At 35.5% G+C, this 24,080-nt stretch overlaps 1 protein-coding gene across 3 annotated transcripts in view; it reads right to left on the reverse strand.

Annotated features, from left to right (window-relative positions):
* LOC148954506 (uncharacterized) overlaps positions 1–15,768 on the reverse strand; it is a 30,594-nt gene extending 14,826 nt beyond the window's left edge. Inside the window, exons 1-4 of one of the 3 annotated variants that reach the window (XM_089086555.1) lie at positions 15,682–15,752; positions 9,121–9,252; positions 5,632–5,709; positions 252–1,127 (exon numbers count right to left, since the gene is read on the reverse strand). In XM_089086555.1, the coding sequence (XP_088942681.1) occupies positions 252–1,127; positions 5,632–5,695 (940 nt within the window). In that variant the 5' untranslated portion in view covers positions 5,696–5,709; positions 9,121–9,252; positions 15,682–15,752. Of the gene's footprint in view, positions 1–251; positions 1,128–5,631; positions 5,710–9,120; positions 9,253–15,105; positions 15,644–15,681 lie in introns of those variants that run through there. The other 2 variants (XM_089086556.1, XM_089086557.1) reach the window with 2 other exon arrangements.
* Positions 15,769–24,080: the final 8,312 nt, after the last annotated feature.

Consider the following 24,080-nt stretch of genomic DNA (forward strand, 5'->3'; position numbering starts at 1 on the left):
TTATCTTGTATCTGACACTTTGGAAAACACTTCTCCAAACATTGGCAGTATTGCAATTCACCAGGTCTCTTAAAAAATGGCAATGGAGAAGTTGGAAGACTCACCTCAATGGGCATTAGTGATTCAATGTTTCTGCTTATTACTTTTTAAGATATCTGATGTCCCCTTTTTACAATGAAGAAACATGGTGAACACACACAACAGTAAGATTTACTCAAGACAAAGGAGGAAGAATTGTAGCTTAAATTTACCTTCTGAATCACTGATGTCACCTTCACTAAGTAAGGCTAGTGGATTTTTGCCATCAACTAAATTTTTAACCGAATCCTCCAGCAGTACAGGAGTGGGATCATTAGTAACATTGTCTTCATTTATCACAAGTGATGGTCTTTCTTCTTCACTCCCCTCTTCAGATGATGAATAAATTTTCTGTTTGCTGCTGACTGGTTTCAATCTAATTGTTAGTGGCTTTAAAAGTCTATCTTGATCATATGTTATATTTGCCTCTTCATTGTTTGTACTTTTTTGTTCTTGAGTGACATCAACGTCACTCTCATTTGCGCTAAGTTGAGAATTACTATCATTTTTTTCTCTAGTTTCATTTTCACTTCTAGTTAATCTTTCCTTAGATGCATTTACATTAGTATCTGTATCTATTGCTGTGTCTTCCACATCAACATCTGAATCTGTACAAGTTCTGTTATTGACAGCAATTGGTAATGTCTGAGATTTGGATTCAGCTTCGAAAGCACTTTTAGCATTAGATGTTGCTTCACTACTAGAGCCATTGAAATCACGAAATTCTTCAATGTCACTTTCAATATTCCCACTTAATCTTATTTTCCCTAGTTTTGCTACAGTACTGCTCGTCTTCCTCTTTTTCCTTTTACTTCTTGCAAGTTTACTCTGCTTCTTGTTAATATTCTTAATTGGTAGTCCTTGTTGTTTTTCAGGTACTATACTGTAGAGACAATCATCTTCACTACTGGCACCATTCTGAAGTGGTTCTGGATTGTCATGACTTTCTTCTAATTCAGATTCTAGGCCATCTCCATCTTCATAAATAATTCCTTGCTCTTCAGGATTGCTTGTATTATCAACTCCCAGCATATCAATAGAGTACATGGCTGAAACAAATGAGAGGCTTAGCAGAAAAAAACAATAAAAGCTAGAGAATAATAACACAATGATATGACATACCTGAATTTGAATGAAAGAAGTCATGTGTTTTTTTTATTTATGTGTTGTTAAATTGGACTTATTCAATAAATAGCTCAGCAAAGTGTAACCACTCACACTAGTATCTAAGAATCTTTTATGATCTTTTACGACTTTGGATTTTGGAAAAGAGGGTAATAAGATTTTTACCCTTTTTTCTTATTTTTATTTCTCATATTCCCAGGGGAATAGCACTTGCAAGGCGAGTTATATACTGGGACAGTGTTTCCCATATTATTTTTGGCAGCAAAACACTCCAAACGCCTTTGATAAGTGACAAAAAGCCTTCTAATGACCAATTTAAGTGATATTAGTCTGTTTTCCAAAAATGTCCTTGCCCCCAAACAGGCAAAGAATGGAACAACAAGATTTTCTGCCAAAATCGCAATTGGCAATACACTGTTAACCATTACATTCCCTAGAAGAGCTTCCCAACGCTGATCAATTGATGAAACTACCTTTAAGATCAAAAATACATTTTCAATAGAGTAGAATTCACCTTAAAATACAAGTAAACATAGAGAAAGCCCATCTAACACCTGATTCCCTAAAATTGCTTTGACCAGAGTGTAGGAATGACAAAACAGAAGATTACCAAACTTAGAAAGCAATGGTAGTAAAATTCATTTTTCTAGTGAAAGGAAGTGTTCTTAGCAAAAGATGGTCAAAAACACAATCACACTGTTCTAGCTGCCGAAATACAACTTCAAAATGAATATTACAAGAAACGATCCTCTCGAACTTTACTCCACAGCATAGAGGATGGAAAAAAGATATTCACTCTTTAAGCAATTAAAAAAAAGAAAGTAAGACTTATTACACAGAAACCTCCTCAAAAGCAGAAGGGGGCAGTTTGCATGACATCCCTTGCAACACTGACGATTCTGAGCAAAAAGAAGGTCTTGTAACGTAAACGCCAAAGGCGAAGTAACAACAGTAACCAGCAACTGTAGGACAGGGAAGACCTAAGTCCAATCCATTAGAACTGTTCGAATCAAGTAAAACCTTTAAATTTGAAAGGAGATATGGTACTTGATTAAATCTTTCTTTTCAGAGAGCCAAAAACTTGCAGTGTTTATAGGGAAAAGCCTTTGCAGTACAACAGGTGTCTGCCATATAATGGCCCTATATACTATATTGAGTTTTATACTACATTGAGAAAAGAAGTTTAGAAATGTAGGATCCATTAAGAAGTATTGCTGAATTTCTTTTAAATGATGCACTTTTTAATCGAGGGGGGGGGGCAGAACCACAATTATCCTCATTATGGAGAGTCAATAATTTTTGCTGAATTGCCTGTACCAGTCACAATAGGTGTTCCACAGGCTACCCTAAGAAGCGAAAGCACTATTATGGTAACCCATATACTTTGCAACACATAAGAAACAAAAGTATTGCATCCTAGTATAAACTGCAAGTTTTGCCCAAAGGGTGTGAGCTGTAAAGAACCGCATGTTTCAGACATTGGAAGCAATGGTCCAAAACACAAATAATGCACCAAGATTCTACCAACTGGGGAAGAAAGGCAGATTTCAATTGCGCTTGCAGCAACGGAGCCCCAACAAAAAAACAATTACAAAACAAAACAGGACACAAACCAAAAAAAAGTAGACTCAACATTAGGAGAGCTAGTATCTTCACTTAAAGCCCTCTCGATTTTCGGGCAAATTAGATTTACATGTGCACCCTCCAGCAAACCGATTACATATCTAAAAAAATCATGTACACTATTGCAATTATATTAGTACCACAGACTTATATGCCTTTTGAAATAAAGTCAGCAAATACTCTGCAAATCAACAGCAAACTGCTACATCAAAAATGGTTGCACATACCAAAATAGGCAAATTTTAAATTGATGCAAATTTCAAGTTAGTACCAGGCTACACCCCCCAAAAATAGCTCCATATCAAAACTAGAAATGCAGCGCTTATCATCACTGGCCATTACTTCACACTGGAACAGAAGGTCAATTTCGAAATAGAAGCTCATTGAGTTATATATTTATTTATGAAAACAACGAAAACAGCATTGTTTCCATCCACGAGATTAATCTGAATGAATATTGTACCCTTCCGCGTCTGTGAATCATGTTAATATTTTGAAGTGAGTCCACACTCTAGAATCAAGTCAGATACAATTGTGATAGAAGTTTGATTTGAATCCTTGGTGGAATGACAATTGCAAACTAACATGGGTAGCAAAGTGTTAAGTAATCACCATGCTCAACAAGAACACACCCAAGCAATTTCAATGAGAAGATAACACTACAGCAGTCAAGCAAGGTTCAAAACAAAACATACAATCAAGCCATCAAAATAGGATAGTTGAAACAAATTTGCCCCTACACTGCTCCGCTTGGGCAAAGTAAATGGCAAAGATTCAAATAATGACTCTTAGACATACCTTAACTTTTGATGGTAATCACCTTGAAACCCCTGAAGAAAAATACAACAGAACTGCCTGCCAAGGGAATATTACATCCCTGTTAAATAGGCTTTGAACAATATACTTTTGGGAAATTACTCAGTCTTTCTCCTCCAATGATTTAGAATATAAAAATGCTGAGTGACTTAGACCCCAAAGCATCTTCTGGAGTAAATGACACAAATTCAAAGTGGCTAAAGAAAACATATATAAAGAACTCATGCTTAAGCTGTGTAACTTCCACTAGGCAAACTGCATTCTCCATCCTATGGTAAGCTGCAGTGCTATTTCCAATCATAACAAAAAGTAAAGCCCAAAAATGGCACCTCATCCTACAGATCATTCAGTACAGTAACAGAAAGAATACATCAACATCCCATTATCTAGTCAGTCTTTTATATTTTATTTTTAAGCATGTTGATGAGTCTGGTAAATGGCTAAACTTAATAACAACTGATTTTAAAAAAGGTTTCGATTTGATTGATAATAACATTTTAATTTCTAAGCTTTTAATTGATTTTAGAGTGAATCCTGCTGTTGTGAAATTGATTCAGAGTTTTTTAATAAATTGGTTCCAAATTTTAAAATATAAGAAGTCTTTCTCTGAACCCAAGCCAGTTTTTTTGTGGTGTAGCTCAAGGTACCATTCTGGGTCCTATTCTTTTTCTGGTTATGATCAATGATTGTGAAGACCACTGGAAATATGTTGACGACCTCACCCTTGGAGAAATTTGTGAAGCAAAAGAATGTGGCAAGGCGCAAATTTTAATTGGTATCATGAAGACTAAAGCTTCCAGTTCAAATATGACAGTAAATCTTCAATTTCAACTATTTCATTTTTAAATTCTTCTGGACCAAATTTTCTACCAACTATCTCTGATTCTGTTAAGGTCAGGAAAATTGAACTCTTGGGAGTTATTATTACCAATGATTTAAAATAGAAAGCAAACGCATCTAGTCTAGTAAAAAGGGGTAATGCTGGGCTGCAGATGTTCAAGCTTATGTCAAAACATGGCGCCCTTCCAGATCACTTCCTCCAAATATTTACATCTTTTATTTGCCCAATTCTGGAATATGCACCTCCTGTATGGCATTTTGGACTGACGACTGAGCCAAGTGCTAGGATCAAAAGAACTCTAATAAATAATAAAAAAAAAATGACAAGGAGCTTGTCAGAAATTGGCTTTTCTTTTATTCTTGACAGATGCTGATCCAATTTTATTACTTTGAACTTACCTAAAGCTAATTATTCATTTTAATCAAAGTCAAATTCAGACCTTTCCACCAATTAATTTACCCCTTCAAGGTTTTCTATCAATTTCTATGGTAGATACTTTGAAGTCTCTCAGGCTGGTAATTGATCAAAATTTATCTTTTAAAAAACATGCTAAAAACATTAGGTTTAAAAATGTCAAGGTATATTAGTTGTTTAATGCTAAGTTTGAAACATTGCTTGCCATAATTTGTCCAAAGACAAAAGATATATTATACAGATGTCCAACTAAGCAAGTTTACAGTAACCAAGAAATTTGGTGTTTGTGTTTGTTTTCTTCAATTTCTTACAAAAATGCTTTCATTAACATTGCCTGTTAAAAGCAAGCTTGTTCAGAACATCTGATGTTTATAAAAGTAATTTAGGAGAATTAAAAATAACTTCAAAATAATCAACATTTTCTTGATATTTCATATCAGCTTTAATCTTCCAAAAGTCTTCAACAGTATTGCTATACACACACTTAAACATACTTCAAATCCCCCAACAGTTTACTCTTTAAGAAATCATTTTCAAATATACATTTACATAATTATATATTTTCAACATTTACCTAATTATAATACCAGACAGAAAACGTCCCTAGATTTCTGAAGTATTTGCTCTATTTATGAAAACAACAATTTTTATAACATTTAAATTAAATTTGCCTGTGTTTAGTATAACACAATAGATATAGCAATCACTATAAAAACAGGGATAAGGATTGTTACCTCTGAATAAGTCTTCAGTAGACATATCTTCCTCTTTTTCCTGGGCTTCATATGTGGAGTCCATCTCTGGTATATTTTCTAGAATAACAATAATAAAAACAAATCTCTATTTGAAACAATATATCCTGAAACTAAGTATTTGCAGCATTACCAGTTGTTGTTTTCTAAGACCATAAAAAAGCATTGGGTTTAAATAATTTTCGAGACCATACATGCCTTTCCATGATGATAAATAAAGGTTTGAATAGGGATAAAATCCTTTTAATAGACAGTGATAAATTTCACAAACATAATAGGTATTTTGGTCACATATGCAGTGACTGTCATCAGTAGTAAAACTCCTGTTTTACTATTGATGCTGATCACTGCATATGTGACAAAAATATCTAGTATTTTTGTAAAATTTATCACCGATTGTGAAGTTTATCACTGTCTATTAAAAGGATTTTATCCCTATTTGAATTTTTATTTATCAGGTTTAAAAAATCTAAATATTTTAAGTAGTGTTGAAAAGGTCTTAACAGCTATTACTAACAATTTGCTGCAGCCCTATCTTTCCTGAGGCCAACACAGCTGTATATACTTTTCCTCCACCCCAATCTATTCAAAGCATCACTCTTTACACCCTCCTAAAGATCTTTACAAAACAATAAAAAATAATTTTCAGAAGAATTCCTGGATCATATTACTATGTAGTGTCAAGTCCAATTTCAAATTTTCAGCAAAATCCTATTTTCTTACTTTTTTATTTTTCTAAATGCTGAAAAAGATTGAAAAGTATCTAAATATGTAGATTTTATGAAGCTTGCTTTTACTTCTTAGTGTAATTTTAAATTATAAAATAATGTAAGAAAATTTTGCTTTTCAAAGAACTTTACTAATGCAAATTACTAGTTTAACAAGCCAAGCAATCCCTCACAGGTTTTCTATGTCAGTAAAAGCAGAAGCAATAGATGTTGCTGGGTTAATTGAAAAAAAAAGAAAAATAAAAAGCAACAACCTATTCTACTGAAACTTCATTGTAGAACCACAATTTGCAACTTTGAACCAGCCTGGAACAGCCAGATTATAGAAGAGGCATTGATGTCAACATAAAGAAATCCATGTAACTACCATAGATAGTCCCATTTTTACTGTACCTTAGGTTAAATTTGTAGGGCTTAATGTAGTTTTTCTGTACAAAATGGCTCTGTTTGGTGGATTTATATAAGCCCTAGTGCTCATTCCCTGGAAGACTGTGAATCATCAATTAAAACCATCATTGACCAGTCTCATCACTACTATCCAGTCTTGTGATCTGATAATCATTGGCAACTTCAACTTACCATCAATTGAGCAGGTCTTGGTAATCATGCATCATAGAACTAAATATTTGCCTTTTGTGTCCTACATCTGCTAGTATTCTTTAGCAAACAGATCATAAATAAACAAAACAACATGGTGGCTGGATCTTGTCATTTTGAATGATCTAGCCTCTTGTCAGAAACAAACCTACACTTTCATTAAGTGACTGCAACAGTTCCAAAAGCAAATATTTAATTAGATTGCCATACTGTCCCTTAATTATTTTAAATTACATGTCCAGCAAGATAAGGTGGTTATGAGCCTCCTACAGAACATCTTGCTCGTAGAGTGATATGACTATGGTTTGGTATCCCAGGTTAGCCTGCACTGTGCATTGGCCCACTCATGATCAACTCCTTTCTTGAATGCATCTATGGTCAGGGACTGGATGATGGCTTTGGAGAGGCTGTTCCAGTGAGGGATGGTATGTTGACAATTCCTTTGAGAATTGTCAAGTTGCAAACGTCAATTGGCCAGAGCTCATCAGAAGTATTCTCAATTCTATAGAGCATTTTCAATTATTTATGTTTAGAAAATAGAAGCAGTTCAATATACATGTCCAAAAGCTGACTAAAACAATTCCATGTCATACAAAAAATTGATCAATTGCCAAAGCCTGACAATAGCACACTAAAAAAAAGACAAGGAAAGCTTCTTTGAGATACATAAAGACATGGTACCTTGCATCTACATACATGAAGAATCTGACACCCTAATAAAAGGAGAAACTCACCACTGACATAATAACCCCCCCCCCCCCAACTTTCTGGATCCTGGTTTCCTACCAAGAGCTTGAACAACCTCATCCTTCCAAACCTTACCCATAAAAAGTGTAACCTATTCATAATCATTTAAGAGCTACAGAATACAACAAATAAATACACAAAAGCTCAAATTGTGGACATGATAGTTCATTGTGGACAATTATGGTTCATTTTGAAAAGCAAATACACTAAATGGTTCTAGAAACATTGGTTCTGCAAAATTTACTTTGACATTTATAGAGTCAAGTTTGAAAGGGTGGCAACACTCCTTACATTTAGGGTAACTGTGGATATGATATTAAAAGCAATCAAACTAAATATAAAAGCTTATTTTTTCAAGGGAAAGTAAAGAGCAACATAAGACTTAATATAAACAGAAAATATTCTGTATATGAGGGACTTTACCCTTCTACTCTCTTTTTGCTAAAGGTTGACTTTGTGTCCCCAATTCTTGAAGAACTAATGATCTAGTACAGAGACAATTCACATGCTTTTTTAAGATCTACTGTTGCTTTTTCCTTCCATTTAGAAAATATTGTTAATTTTTTTTTTATTTAGATAATAAAGGGACCAGAAAGAGAAGTGCTCACCATTAATTTTTGTTGTGTATAAAAAAATACACAATAAAGAACTGCATATTACAATTTTCGAAATTTTAGATGCTTCCCAACAAATGTCAAGCTTTAAAAAGGTAAATTTGTCAAGGTCCATTTCCATGAATTCTAATTAGAAAGTAAAAATGTAAATAATCCCTCATCCACCATAATGAAAAAATATTGTAATCTTTGCCTCAACACTTAATCTCTTACAAGGAAAAAAAACTGAGTGAATTTGCTTCTCCCAAAAACCTCATTGAGATTAAGCAAGACTAATTTCTTCCTTGGAGAAAATATATTAGAGCAAACATAAATTTAGAAAAAGGGACAGCAGAATAAATTTAAACAAAAACAAAACCAACATATTTTAACTGCATTAGTATAAATTGAAATGTTATGAGGTTAAAGGTTTGCTTCTTCAGGAGGTGTAGCGTTTAAACATTTTTCATTTCAGTACTTTCCCTTTATTTAGCTTACTTAATTTTCAAGTTGAATTCTGGAATTCATTCATAAGAAAGGCTTGAGTATTCCTACCTGCCTGGAATATAGACCTGTTACAAGGAGAAGATCATGTTTCACAGAACAATATTCAATAACAGCAATGAGGGCACCCTAAACTTCAAAATCAGATCTGTGGCCACCATATCTAAAGGGGAAGTTAGTGACAAATAATTTTAGGACTGAGTTATCATAGTACTAGGAACCAAAGCAATCCTGGTAGTTACTAGTTGATATGCTTAAAGAAGAGTTGTATTCTGTTGATAGTTTTATTTATCTATTCTTACCCACAATGGCAAGCACTCAGTGCATGTTGTAACATCAATTCCTCTTATTCATCTACTTTCCACAATAGCAAAAATCATATCATTTAGAATTTTACTAGGTAATGTTGGTGTAGGATTTCCCTTCTGAACAATCTGCAATAACAACAAAAAATTAACAATGTTTGACTCTCTATTCAATACCCTTCCAAAATATAATATTTACCACAGCAGCACTATCATTCTAGCACCCCTCCCTTATGCCTGGATATAGTTCTATGTTTTTTAATTGACATTACTTGGAATAATGAATATAAAAAGAAAATAATCATAGGCAGCACAACTGTGCTGCTTAAGTAAAGAACAATGTTGATACAATGTATTATATTTTTTTTTTTGGTTTTAGACCAGGGCACTTTGTATCAAAGGAGTTGTTGTAGAAACTTTGAAAAGGGTTCATTTGATTTGAAATTGGAGTGGCTAGTGCCCTTTTTAATAGTTGGAAATGATTGAAAGCCAACTAACACCCCTTCCACACCCACCATTTCCCCAAACAAATCCAATCAACATTTTGAGACAGCCATTTTGTTCAGCATAGTTGATTTTTAAGACAGAAATTATGTTTTTAAGGAGGACACTCCTCCACACCCCTCAGGGCAAGGGTTGTAAGTTATGCCCTGGGAACACAAGATTTTTATAGAAAGCATTGCTGTAGAAACTTAAAAAAGGCTCATTCAATTGGAAATTTGAAAGCCTAGTGCCCTTTTTAATAGTTGAAAGTGATTGGAGGGCAACTAACCCCCTCTCATGCCCACCTTTCCCCAAACATATCCAATCAAAATTTTGAGATAGCCATTTTGTTCAACATAGTTGAAAATTCAGAAAATTATGTCTTTGAGGATAACAACCCCCCCCCCCACAACCCTCAGGGCAAGGGTTATGAGTTATACCCTGGGGGCATATAAGGTTTTCATAGAAATTATTATTGTAGAAACTTCAAAAGGGGCTCATTCAATTGGAAATGTAAATTACTAGTGCCCTTTTTAATAGTCAAAAGTAATTAGAAGACAACTAACACCCCCTTCGATGCCCACCATTTATCCAAACACATCCAATCAAAATTTTAAGAAAGCCATTTTGTTCACATAGTTGAAAGTTCTGGAAATTAGGTCTTTGAGGATGATAACCCCCTCAGAGCCCTCAGGGCAAGGGTTATAAGTTATACCCTGGGGGCATATAAAGTTTTTATTGAAGGCTTTCATAGAAACTTGAAAAAGGGCACATTCAATTGTAAACTCTAAGGGCTAGTGCCCTTTTTAATAGTAAAAAGTGATTGGAAGGCAACTAACCCCCCTCTCACACCCAGCTTTTCCCCAAACAAATAAAATCAAAATTTTTAGATAGCCATTTTGTTCAACACAGTAGAAAGTTTAGGAAATTAGGTCTTTAAGGATGACCCCCCCCACAGCCCTCAGGGCAAGGGTTGTAAGTTCTGACCTGGGGGCATATAAGGTTATTATAGAAAGCAATGTTGTAGAAACTTCAAAAAGGGTTCAATTCATTGGAAATTGAAATAGTCTGGAGGCAAATGAGGTTTTTTTTATAGAAAGCAGTGTTTTAAAACTTCAGAAAGGGCTCATTCAATTGAAAATTGAAAGGGCTAGTGCCCTTTTTCATAGATGAAACTAATTGGAGGGCAACTAACCCCCTCTCATGCCCACCATTTCCCTAAACACATCGAATCAAAATTTTTAGATATTCATTTTGTTCAACATAGTTAAAAGTTTTGGAAATTACGTCTTTTAGGATGGCAGCCCCCTCAGAGCCCTCAGGGCAAGGGTTGTAAGTTATACCCTGGGGGCATATAAGGTTTTTATAGAAAGCATTTTTGCAGAGACTTCAAAAGGGCTCAATCAATTGGAAATTGAAAGGGCTAGTGCCCTTTTTAATAGTCAAAAGTGATTGGAGGGCAACTAGCCTCCCTCTCAAGCTAAACCATTTCCCAAAACACATCCAATCAAAATTTTGAGATGGCCATTTTGTTCAACATAGATGAAAGTTCTGGAAATTAGGTCTTTGAGGATGACACTCTCCCCAGAGCCCTCAGGGCTAAGGTTGTAAGTTATGCCCAGGGGGCATGTAAGTTTTTTTTATAGCAAATATTGCCATAGAAACTTCAAATAAAGTGTCATTCAATTGGAAATTGAAAGGGCTAGTACCCTTTTTAGTAGGCTAGTTGAAACTGATTGGAGGGCAACTAACCTCCCTCTCACACCCACCATTTCTCCCATTTTTTCAATGTAGTTGAAATTTCTGGATATGTCTTTGAGGATGATCAACCCCCCCCCCCACACACACACCGCCCTCAGGGCAAGGGTTGTAAGTTATACCCTGGGGCATATAAGGTTTTTATAGAGTATTGAAAAGAAACTCCAAAGGGCTAGTGCCCTTTTTATTAGTCAAAAGAGATTGGAGGAAAACTAACACCCCTCCCACACCCACCATTTCCCCCTAAACATCCAATAAAAATTTTGAGATAGCCATTTTGTTCAACATAGTTGAAAAGTCCAGAAATTATGTCTTTGAGGATGATACTCCCCCCTACAGCACAAGAGTTGTAAGTTATGCCCTAGGGGCATATAAGGTTTTATAGAAAGTATTTTCATAGAAACTTTAAAAAAGGGCTCATTCAATTGGAAATTGAAAGTGCTAGTGCCCTATTTAATGGTCAAAAGTGTTTTGAGGGCAACTAAGACCCCTCTCAAGCCAAACATTTCTCCAAACACATCCAATCAAGATTCTGAGATATAAATTTTATTCAATGTAGTTGAAAGTTCTGGAATTTAGGTCTTTGCTGTTGTTTTAGAAACTTCAAAAAGGACTCATTCAATTGGGAATTGAGAGGGCTAGTGCCCTTATAGTCAAAAGCAATTGGAGGATTAATGCCCCCCATACCCATCATTTCCCCAAACACTTCCGATCAACATTTTGATATAGCTATTTTGTTGAACGTAGTTGAAGGGTCTGGAAATTATGTTTTTGTGTATGACAACCCCCAACAAGGTTGTATGTTATGCCCTGGGGGCATATAATGTCATATACAAAGTGTTGTTGTAAAAACTTCAAAAATTGCTCTTTTAATTGGAAATTGAGAGGGCTATTGCCCTTTTTATATAGTCAAAAGTAATCAGAGGGAGAATTGCCCCCCCCCCCAACACCCATCATCTCCCCAAACATTTCTGATCAACATTTTGATATGGCCATTTTGTTCAACATATTTGAAAGGTCTGGAAATTATGTCTTTGAGGATGACAGCCCTCCCGCCCACAGCGCTCATGACAAGGGTTGCAAGTTATGCCCTTGGGGCATATAACATTTTTATAGAAAGTTTTGTTGTAGAAGCTTCAAAAAAAGGGGGGAGTGCAGCATATATTAAATACATAACCTAACATAGGTACTTCCCCCCCCAAGCCCCAAAAAACAATCATTTAAATATTGTAAACTCATTGAGAAACCACACAGTCTATAGCCATTTATCTTTCAAATAGCCATTAGACAGGTTTTGTCCCTGGTTTCCTTGATAGTCTATAGCAGTGTGTACCACATAGTGCACAAGTACCTTACATTGAAACCAAATAATACCTCATGTTAAATGCAGATGATAAGAATGCAGTCCCTCCCTTACAGAGGCTGAATCAAACCCAGAAATCCCCAGTCTTGGTTATTACAAGGTTTGCTGATGACAAGAACTTAGCAGCTCCCTTTCCTCCTCCTTAAAATTCTTCAAGTTGATCTCAGACTCTGGAGCAGCATAACTACTATCAGGGGTGTCTCAATGGGAGAGGGGCATGCTGTCCCCCAACTTTTTATTCTATAAAAAGTTGGACTAGTGCCTTTTTATTAGTCAAAAGTGATCAGAGGGCAAATGTCAAAAACACTCCAAATACTTCCAATCAAAATTTTGATATAGCCATTTTGTTAAGCCTATCAAAAATGTCTTGAAATTATGTCTTTGAGGATAACAAATCCCCTCAGCCCTCAGGGCAAGGATTGTAAGTTGTGCCCTGGGGACATATAGGGTTTTTAATAGAAAGTGTGGTCATATAAACTTCAAAGGGGGCTCATTGAATTGATAATTGGACACTCTAATTATCTTTTTCAGAGTCAAAGTGATCAGAGGGCAGCTACCCTCTCATCCCTACACACACATCATATTGTCCCAAAATGCATCTAATAGAAATTTTGAGATAGCCATTCTATTCAAAATAGTCTAAATATCATATAACAAGGCTTTTGGGGTTGATTAAGGGGCAAGGGTTGTAAGTTATGCCCAGGGGGTATTATATAAGTACAAATTATATTCTAGCTTTTAGAAAGCATAGGGTTTTGAACCCTACTCAGATTAATTTCTGTTTGTTTTGAGTTTGACTTATTTTAATTTCTGTTTGTTTTGGGTTTTATTTATTTATTGATACTGATTTGTGGTAGTTGTATGCTTGGTAGATTATTTGATTCTATTTTTGGTTTAATGGAGTTCTTTACTTTTTTTTGAAAAACATATTTTGTGCAAAAAGTTGTTTTGATTAGCCTACAAAAAATAACAAATGGTTTTGAAATGAGAATACCCTAAAAGTGGTAACTTTGAACAAAATAGAGCAATTTAACAAAAATGTAGTATGTAGCAACATAACTCCAAAGCTCCTGGAGCAAAGTGTATGATTTATAATAAACTGAGGCTAAGATTATTAATAGACTTGATACTAAATAGAAAAAAAAGCTTGCTTGTTTTTTTTTCTAATTGATATTAGTAAGCATTAGGTTATGAACCAACTGTTGTGGCAAAATAGGCATAAAAAATATGGCAAGGAATAGATATCCTACAGAAGAAAAAGTAATATACAATTAATACTCCTTCTAATTATAAAAAAAATATTTCAGCCATTTGCTCTCTCTATCCTCAATCAAAAGAAAAAATCTGAATTCCTCTAGAATATGTAAAGAGGTCTGCTGGATTTTATGTTTTTACCATAACCTTTTCTGATCATTTCTCATCAACAGTTGTGCCAATCTAATTAAAAATCTGCTCAAATAGGAAGGGGGCTTGGGTGCATTTGCAGCAGTGATTATTATATTTGGAAGAGCATCAAATAGGGACTTAATCAATATATTTTGGTAAATATCTACCAAATCATATTATTGACTTATGCATAAAGTGAATATACCACTTGATGCCTTTTTGTATGCTGATTACAAATATAATAATCATTTCTATTGGAAATGAATTTCAGCCCCCCCCCCTATATATACCTAACCTAACCTTGAATTGGCATATATAGGGGGGTGGCTGAAATTCATTTCCAATAGAAATGATTATTATATTTGTAATCAGTATAAAAAAAGGCATTGAATGGTGTATTCAAAAAGTCCTAACTCAATAATATGATTTGGTAGATATTTACCTATATTTCTTTTGGTACAGATCTAGAGTAGGGCTATTGAGAAGGAAAAAATGTTAAGGAAACAATTCTTACTTTGTAGCATGCAGAATAATTGTATCTAATACATTTTGACTACAGCTCTACTATATGTAACACCCCCTAATCTGCAAATATCTAGTTCAAATGGAATATTTCTAATCTATTCCACAACTGATTGCTCCTATTTTATAGTGTCTTGTTTTCTCACAGTTTATTCAATTTAAAGGTACACAGGTATAAATAGGCTAAGAGAGATGCATTGGCAGAATGCATGGAAATATACAATTTGGGCTATTTATTTGTAGAGTATGGGAGGAGAAAGGCTTATTATAGTGGAGTTGTATTCAAAATATGTTAACTGTAATTATTCTGCATATTACAAAGTAAGAATTGGTTTCTTAAGATGTTTCCTTCTCAATAGCCCCTACTCTTATACATTTACCTTTTTCTAGCACTATAAGATTTCTGTCTTAGAACTAACCTTAAACTAAGGTGAAACAAGTAGGTTAATAACTAAAAATAGGCAAATCACCATTCTGTCCCCTCCTAAATCAGATTCTTTTGGTAACCATGACCTAACACTGATTCTAGGCTATTGTTAAGGTGATTTTTAGCTGTCATATTGGGCATTTTATCAGAGGCTGAAAAGTGTTGAATGAGGAATTTAAAGGTAGGGTAGTAGTCTACTCTCTTTTCATAGCCAAATAGGCTAGTATTTTCTTCCTAGGAGCAAGCTTGCTGCAGGATTACCATATAGGCTAAATGTTCATTTACATGAATGATTGGCCAGAATGTATGCCAGTTGTTTCTATTTAGCCTAGCACATAGCCAAGGCTAGTGCATTTGGAAGGTTTCTTTTCCTTAACTAGGCTTATGAATAAAGGTGCAGAAGTACAACAATGTGTGAATAATTCAAACAGAGCAATACACCCCCTTAGAATGATGTTTTCCTGTTTGTATCAGCCATCTTTTTTTACAGCATAACCTGTTCTAACTGAAAAACGTTTACTGACAGCTTACAACAGAAAAAAAAAACAAAGCTATCAAGCCAGAATCTTTAAATTAGAAGACAGTTCTTTGAACACAAAGCAAACTTCGAAAGTCTTACTTTTTTTCTTTCAAACAGGATATTAGTAATTGCTGCATAGACTCTAGAATCAGTTTTAGGTTTGGCGCGACCAATTCCAAGCGCAATCATGTTGATGAAAAGGAGAAAATCGCTGAAACAAAAATCCCTAAAGCAATTCATGCAGGATGGAGATAACCATGGCTCAAGAAACACCTACTACAGCTGACCATTTAGGAAGGTTCACACATGTTGTTTCATCTTAAAAGGAATTCGGAGTGACGATGTTTGTTAATATTGACTTGCAAGCTTAAGCGAAGTAAACACACTGGTGTATTTTTATTCTTGGCTGTCAGTGAAATAAAAGTATAAATTAAATTAGGTATAACTTCATATACTTGATACTAGACCCTTCAAAAACATTTTTTATCAAAACCATGAACTGAGAGGCCAGGTTTTCTATCAGAATTTCCGTAACTTATTACACAACAGTTCTTCGCTATTATAGTATCACCGAAAACTTCAAAATTTACTGAAAAAAAAACTGACCTGATCTGAGAGATTTGAGTCTCCTCTTGACAGCAATGACAGTTGAGACTTCTTTCAATATGACTAATTTTCTTCCATCTCAGCACAACACCATTAGCTGCAACTATTTTCAATACAGCAATTATTAATACATCTCAGCTTCAATCTAAAAAAGAACAGACAATCTTCCTTTATGGCAGGTTTTTTTGTTTTTTTTTTAACACGGACATATATCATTGCTAAAACCATCAGTTAAACCTATTCCACATACAAAACTGGGAAAACTAGCTTTTCGTAATGATCACTTTCAAACCTCTGGGCCTATTAAGGAACGGCGCATCAGTAAATTAAAAGTCACGTAATCAGCACTCCGTATTGCTTATGAACTCTTTATTAAATATAAATTTTTGGACATTCTTTTGCCATGAATATCAGCAAAAATTTGGAAAATGGATGTTCCTTTTATCAATTAAAAAGAAACTCTCAAAAAAAAGTTTCTCAAATAAAAGATAAGTCCATAAGATAAGCGTTCCATAAGATTTAACTTAAGGTCCGCAGAAGTAAGTTCCAGCAGTAAATCAAGCTCAAAACGAAAAGAAATTACTATGAAAGAACAAATGAAACCCAGAACGAACGGATATTTAACAAACAATCATAGCAAGCAACCACACATCATGAACTAATATAAATGAATAAATAAATCTTAAAACGAATAAAACTTGAATTGAAATATGCAGATTATGCTTAAAACAAACAAAATCACTACAAAGAAGAGTTTGCACGCTCTCCTTGTCCCTAACTGAAAAAATTAAAGTCTTCTGCGTCATTTGCGCTTTACTGAAAACTGCCTGAGTCAAAGCTAAACTAAGGGCAAACAGAGATATGTCTTATATAATTCGTTTTTGGTAAAGCGCAAATGAAGCAGTAAGCGCGTATAAGAAATATTTCTTTTTAGAGTTAGTTTAGTTTTGATTCATGTAGTTTTCACTAAAGCGCAAATGGCACAGCAGTATTTCAACTTTCAGTTACAACGCGATAGCGTTGTCTATAGTAAAGGCCATACGGCTCCAATATTTTATTATTTTTTTTATTATTACTTTTTTTCAAAGGCACTATATGGAAGGGGTCGTCATATAAAATTTAAAGGGGGTTCATTTGATTGGAAATCGAGAGTTCTAGTTTTTAAGAGTCAAAAATGATCGAAGGGCAACTAGCTCCCCCTCCTACGCAGTTTTTTTCCCAAACACATTCAATAAAAATTTTGAGGTGGCTATTTTGTTAAAAATAGTTCAAAGATCATATAACAAAAACTCCGGGGTCACACAGCCCCCATGGCCCGGGGACATGCGTTGCAAGTTATGCCCTGGGAGAAAATATGCTTCTCATAGAATCAATGCTCGTATAAACTTCAGAGAGGGCTCATCTGATTGGAAATTAAAAGGTCTAGTTTATTTTTTCAGAGTCAAAAGAGACTTGAGGGCAAATACCCCCTCCCCCCCCTACACCCATTTCCCCAAATGTATCAGATAAAAATTTTGATATAGCCATTGTTTTAAAATAGTTGATAGATCAGATAACAAAACTCCGGCGTCGACACAACCCCCCAAGGCCCAGTGGCAGGTGTTTTAAGTTATGCACTTGGGGGCACATAAGGTTCTTATGGAAGGGATGCTCCCATAAACTTTAAAAAGGGCTCATTTGATTGGAAATTGAAAGATCTAGTTCATTTTTTTGTTTAGTAACATTTTGATTACTAAACATCAGTATATGTAAATTAAACTGACAATGCACATTCATTTGTATTTTTTTTCAGTAAAATGCAAATTATATTCTGCCTTGGGAAGGCATAGGGTGTTCGAATGAGCCCTTTTCGAAGTTCCTAAGACAACTCCTTCGATATGAAGTGCCCTGGTCTAAACAAAAAAAAAAGAGAAAAATAACAAGACATTGTACCCATGTCGAACTTTCATAGGCAGCGCGCTACCGCTGCCTAAGTAAAGAACGATGTGGGCACAATGTGTTGTTTTTTGGTTCTTTATACCCGGGCACTTCGTATTGAAGGAGTTGTCGTAGAAAATTCCAAAAAGGCTCATTCGATTGGAAATTGGAGTGGTTAGTGCCCTTTTTAATAGTCGAAAGTGATTGGAGGGTAACTAGCTCCCCCCCCCCTCACGCCCATCATTCCCCCAAACATATCTAATCAAAATTTTGAGATAGTCATTTTGTTCAGCGTAGTTGATTTCCGGATAGAAAATATGTTTTTGAGGAGGATACTCCCCCACAACCCTCAGGGCAAGGTTTTAAAATATACCCTGGGGGCATATAAGGTTTTATAGAAGGCGTTGTCATAGAAACTTCAAAACAGGCTCATTCGATTGGAAATTCAAAGGGCTAGTACCCTTTTAAATAGTCGAAATAGATTGGAGGGCAACTAGCCCCCCCCACGCCCATCATTCCCCCAAATACTTCCAATCAAAATTTTGAAATAACCATTTTATTCAGCGTAGTTCATTTCCAGATAGTAAATATGTTTTTGAGGAGGATACTCCCCCAAAACCCTCGGGGCAAGGGTTTTAAGTTATTGCCTGGGGGCATATAAGGTTTTTATAGAAGGCGTTGTCGTAGAAACTTCAAAAAAGGATTATTCGATTGGAAATTCAAAGGGCTAGTACCCTTTTTAATAGTCGAAAGTGTTTGGACGGCAACTAGCCCCCCCCCCCCCACGCCCATCATTCCCCCAAACACATCCAATCAAAATTTTGAGATAGCCATTTTGTTCAGCGTACTTGATTTCCAGATAGAAAATATGTTTTTGAGGAGGACACTTCCCCACAACCCTCAGGGCAAGGATTATAAATTATGCCCTGGGGGCATTTAAGGTTTTTATAGAATGCGTCGTAGTAGAAACTTCAAAACAGGCTCATTCGACTGGAAATTCAAAGGGCTAGTGCCCTTTTTAATAGTCGAAAGTGATTGGAGGGTAACTAGCCCCCCACCACCCATCATTCCCCCAAACTCATCCAAAAACATTTTTGAGATAGCCATTTTGTTCAGGGTAGTTGATTTCCAGATAGAAAACATATTTTTGAGAAGGACACTCCCTCAAAACCCTCAGGGCAAGGATTATAAGTTATGCCCTGGGGGCATATAAGGTTTTTATTGAAATCTTTGTCGTAGGAACTTGAAAAAGGACTCATTCGATTTGAAATTCAAAGGACTAGTACCCTTTTTAATAGTCAAAAGTGATTGGAGGGCAACTAACCCCCCTCTCACGCCCACCTTTTCCCCAAACACATCCAATCAAAATTTTTAGATAGCCATTTTGTTCAACGATGTTAAAATTTTTGGAAATTAGGTCTTTAAGGATGAAAACCCCTCCCCCCAGAGCCCTCAGGGCAAGGATTTTAAGTTAGGCCCTGGGGGCATATAAAGTTTTTATTGAAAGCGTTGTCGTAGAAACTTCAAAAGGGCTCATTCAATTGGAAATTGAAAGGGCTAGTGCTTTTTTAATAGTTGAAAGTGATTGGATAGCGACTAACGCCCCTCTCACGCCCACCATTTTATCAAACACATCGAATCGAAATTTTGAGACATTCATTTTGTTCAACGTAGTTGAAAGTTCGGGAATTTTTGTCTTTTAGGATGATAACCCCCTCAGAGCCCTTAGGGCAAGGGTTGTAAGTTATGACCTGGGGGCATATAAAGTTTTATTGAAAGCGTTGTCGTAGAAACTTCAAAAGTGCTCATTCGATTGGAAATTCAAAGGGCTAGTACCTTTTTTAATATTGGAAAGTGTTTGGAGGGCAACAACCCCCCCCCCCCCACGCCCATCATTCCCCCAAACACAGCCAATCAAAATTTTGAGATAGCCATTTTGTTCAGCGTAGTTGATTTCCAGATAGAAAATATGTTTTTCAGGAGGAAACTCCCCCCAACCCTCAGGGCAAAGGTTTTAAGTTTGCCCTGGGGGCACATAAGGTTTTTATAGAAGGCGTTGTCGTAGAAACTTCAAAACCGGCTCATTCGATTGGAAATTCAAAGGGCTAGTACCCTTTTTAATAGTCGAAAGCGATTAGTAGAAAGTTCTGGAAATTAGGTCTGTAAGGATGACAACCCCCCCAGCCCTCAGGGCGAGGGTTGTAAGTTATGCCCTAGGGGCATATAAGGTTTTTATTGAAAGCGTTGTCGTAGAAACTTCAAAAGGGCTCATATGATTGGAAATTGAAAGGGCTAGTGCCTTTTTAATAGTTGAAAGTGATTGGAGGGCAACTAATCGCCCTCTGACGCCCAACTTTACCGAAAACACATCCAATCGAAATTTTGAGATAGCCATTTTGTTTAACGTAGTTGAAAGTTCTGAAAATTAGGTCTTAGAGGATGACAACAACCCTCACAGCCCTTAGGGTAAGGGTTGTAATTTATGCCATGGGGGCATATAAGGTGTTTATAGGAAGTGTTGTTGTAGAAACTCAAAAAGGGCTAGTTTGATTTGAAATCGAAAGGTCTAGTTCACTTTTTAATAGCCGAAAGTGATTGGAAGGGTCGACATTTTTATAGTAAAGATTGATGTGGGTATAATGTATTATTTTGTAGTTGTCGGTGTTGTTTAGACCAGGGCACTTTGTATGGAAGGAGTTGTCGTAGGAACTTCGAAAAGGGCTCATTCGATTGGAAATAGAATGGGCTGATGCCCTTTTTAATAGTCGAAAGTTATTGGAGGTAAACTAATTCCTCTCCCACGCCCACCCTCCCATTTGACTTTATGTTTAAAAACAAAAAGTTGCCATAAAAATAAAAAAAAAATCACAGTGTTAATTATAAATGCCAATAAAGCATTTCAGCAGTATCCCAAAAACGACTGAGGGTCTTATGTTCAAACTTTTGGGGCTGCTTCTGCTCTTAAAATTTAACCATATCAAAATAGCGTAATTGTATCCAAGCTATCAAAGAAAGTAAACAGATTTTTTTGCGAATGGTATCAAGTTTTCCATTTCAGGTCAACTAGACGAGGTAAGAAAGTAAATTAAACACTTCTATTTGTGTCCAGATTTGTAAGAGGGTGTATATTGTTAAAAATTGCTGAAATTTTTTCTCCAGTGTACAAATAGTAGGCCAAACTATATAGTCTTTAAAAAGACAAAAAGATTTAAAGTATTATTTTCTTTTTCTCTGAAAAGATTATGCCAATATAAAACGAACAAAAATTAATTAAAAAAACTTTTTCCCCAAAATAATTTTTTCAAAGAAAAGTAAACAACTCCATTAAACAAAAAATGAGCAAAAATAAAATCAAATAATCTACCAAGCGTGAAACTACCACAAATCAGCATCGATAAATAAATGAAACTCAAAACGAACCGAAATTGCAATAAATAACCGAGTCAAACTCAAAACGAGCATAAATTAACATAAGTTGGGCACAAAACCCCTATGCCTTCCCAAGGCAAGAGCATAATTCGCACTTTACTGACAAAAATATAAATGTTTTTACTTTTATAACTTTAACAAATCAAATAATATTAAGATTTTGATTACTAAATATCAGTATATGTATATTAAACTGACAATGCATATTCATTTGTAATTTTTTCAGTAAAGTGCAAATTATGTTCTGACCTTGGGAAGGCATTGGGGTTTTGAGTTCAACAAAATGGCTATCTCAAAATTTGGATTGGATGTGTTTGGGGAAATGGTGGGCGTGAGAGGGGGGTTACTTGAAATTCAATCACTCTCGACTGTGAAAAAGGACACAAGCCGTTTCAATTTCCAATCGAATGAATCCTTTTTGAAGTTTTTATGACAAAGCTTTCTATAAAAAAAAACTTTATATGCCCCCAGGGTATAACTTACAACCCTTGCCCTGAGGGCTGTGGGGGGAGTGTCATCCTCGAAAACATAATTTCCAGACTTTTTAACTACGTCGAACAAAATGGCTATCTCAAAATTTCGATCTATATGTTTGGGGAAATGGTGGGCGGGGGAGGGGTGTTTGTTGCCTTCCAATCACTTTCGACTATTAAAAAGGGCACAAGCCACTCCAATTTCCAATCGAATGAGCCGTTTTCGAAGTTTCTACTACAACTCCTTCAATACGAACTGTCCTGGTCTAAGACCAAGAAACAAAATAATACATTGTGCCAATATCATTGTTTACTTAGGCAGCGCTATTGCGCTGCCTATGATCAATATTAAGTTTAGTTTAACAAGTATAAAGTTACGAGTCTAAACATTAGTTACTACCTTGAAACTGTGAAGTCATGCGGTTTCATTTCACAGACAATTTTTACTCACTTGTAGGGTATTTCATTACAGAGGGGCTGTTCAATTTCATTTTAGTTTATCCCTTATTAAACGGATTAGAGCGTTGCTTGATCTTTGTTTTCCGTAGAAACAAACTGATTAATTGGCGACTCCCTACACCAGTAGGTATACCCTGTTTTTGTTATCAATTACTAGGCGGCTTGGGGGGTTGCTTGTCCTCCATCTATCAATCCGTTACAAATCTTCAGGGTTTGAAATTCATATTTTATTGAATCCTCCTCGTAGTGCTCACAAGTTTTTCTGGGGCGTGGCTCTGAATTTGATCTCGGCTTGGTAGCCTCATCAAATTTTTGTAATCTCTGCTTTTCTTGACGTTTTGCTTTCTGCATCAATGACTAAGCTACTTTCGCGGACGAACTTGGCACTGCTGCCGGACAGATATTTAAATTTTCTCCATAGCTTGTCTCTTAAACTCATTTTTATTTAGTTGTGAGTCACCTTTGTTTCTGTAGATAATCTCTCTGTTTGGCTGGTTTCTAGCCGATTTCTCGTTTTCGGCACCTGTTCGGCTAACCTTTTCTTGTGTTAGTATCGCTGGCGATTCTAATAAATGAAATTTGGAAAAGTCTTCTGCTTCCTCCAATTTCGCTGCTTCCTTTGGTTTGTCTTCTTGTTTAATTCCAAGTTCGTCACAGTTAATTAGTTTCTCTTTCCCATATTATGGACAAATGGATACCCTGGTTACTTTTGGTTTCTTTCTTGGAAGAATAGGCTGTTTTGGGAGTTTTTGTTCTCCGTCGCTTCCATCGCTACTGTCAGATGGGAATTTGGCCTTACTTACTATCTATTGTCATAGGTATAAAGAATTTAACCAAGAACGGATCAAATATTCTTTCCACTCGTCCCAACTAGTTTATTCACAGAGAGGGCCAAAATATTGACATGATTCCTTTATGTATATGGGTGCAGCCATTCCTATTTCTTCTTCCTCCAATAAAAGAGGCTCAGATCTCCGGATTTGCAAAAAAAATCTTTTTTCATTTGTTTATGATGAACTATTTCTTCAGTCTGTTTTTCAGTTTGCTATAAAACGTATGTCAGATTATTTGGCAGTTCTTTGATAATGCTAAAGGAACTGTCCCATTTTGGTTTTAATTTTTTGTCGCCCTCCAAATTAGTTTTTTGTACATACACAAAGTCTCCAATTTTATATTGTCTCATATTCCTTTTCGTCGTATTTTTCTTTCTGTGTTGCCTTTGGACCTTTTAAGTTTTGCTTTGCTTGATCCATGGCTTTTTCAGGTGCATAATAATTTCCTGTTTATTTAGTTCCAGGTTATAATGTGTTCTGTCATTTTCTATGGACTCCATACAAAATATAGGATCTCTAAAATATTGTAAAAGAATGGAGTTTAGATTAAAATTTGTGAATAGGCTGTTTTTCTTGTAAATACAACATAAGATAAATGGTCACACCAAATATCTGGTTCCTGTTTTCCGTGTATGCTCAAAATATAGGCTAATTCTTTATGTTTGCAATTAATTTTTCCATTCCAAGAGGAAATGCAAGAAGTAGTGAACCATCGAATTATTCCAAGATATTCAGATATTTCGTCTGATAGTCTTGCTCTAAAATACGGTCCATTATCGCT

This window comes from Artemia sp. Qi Xiang Cuo, chromosome 3 (assembly GCF_049724085.1).
Source record: "Artemia sp. Qi Xiang Cuo chromosome 3, ASM4972408v1, whole genome shotgun sequence".
In the NCBI taxonomy this organism is placed as follows: Eukaryota; Metazoa; Arthropoda; class Branchiopoda; order Anostraca; family Artemiidae; genus Artemia; species Artemia sp. Qi Xiang Cuo.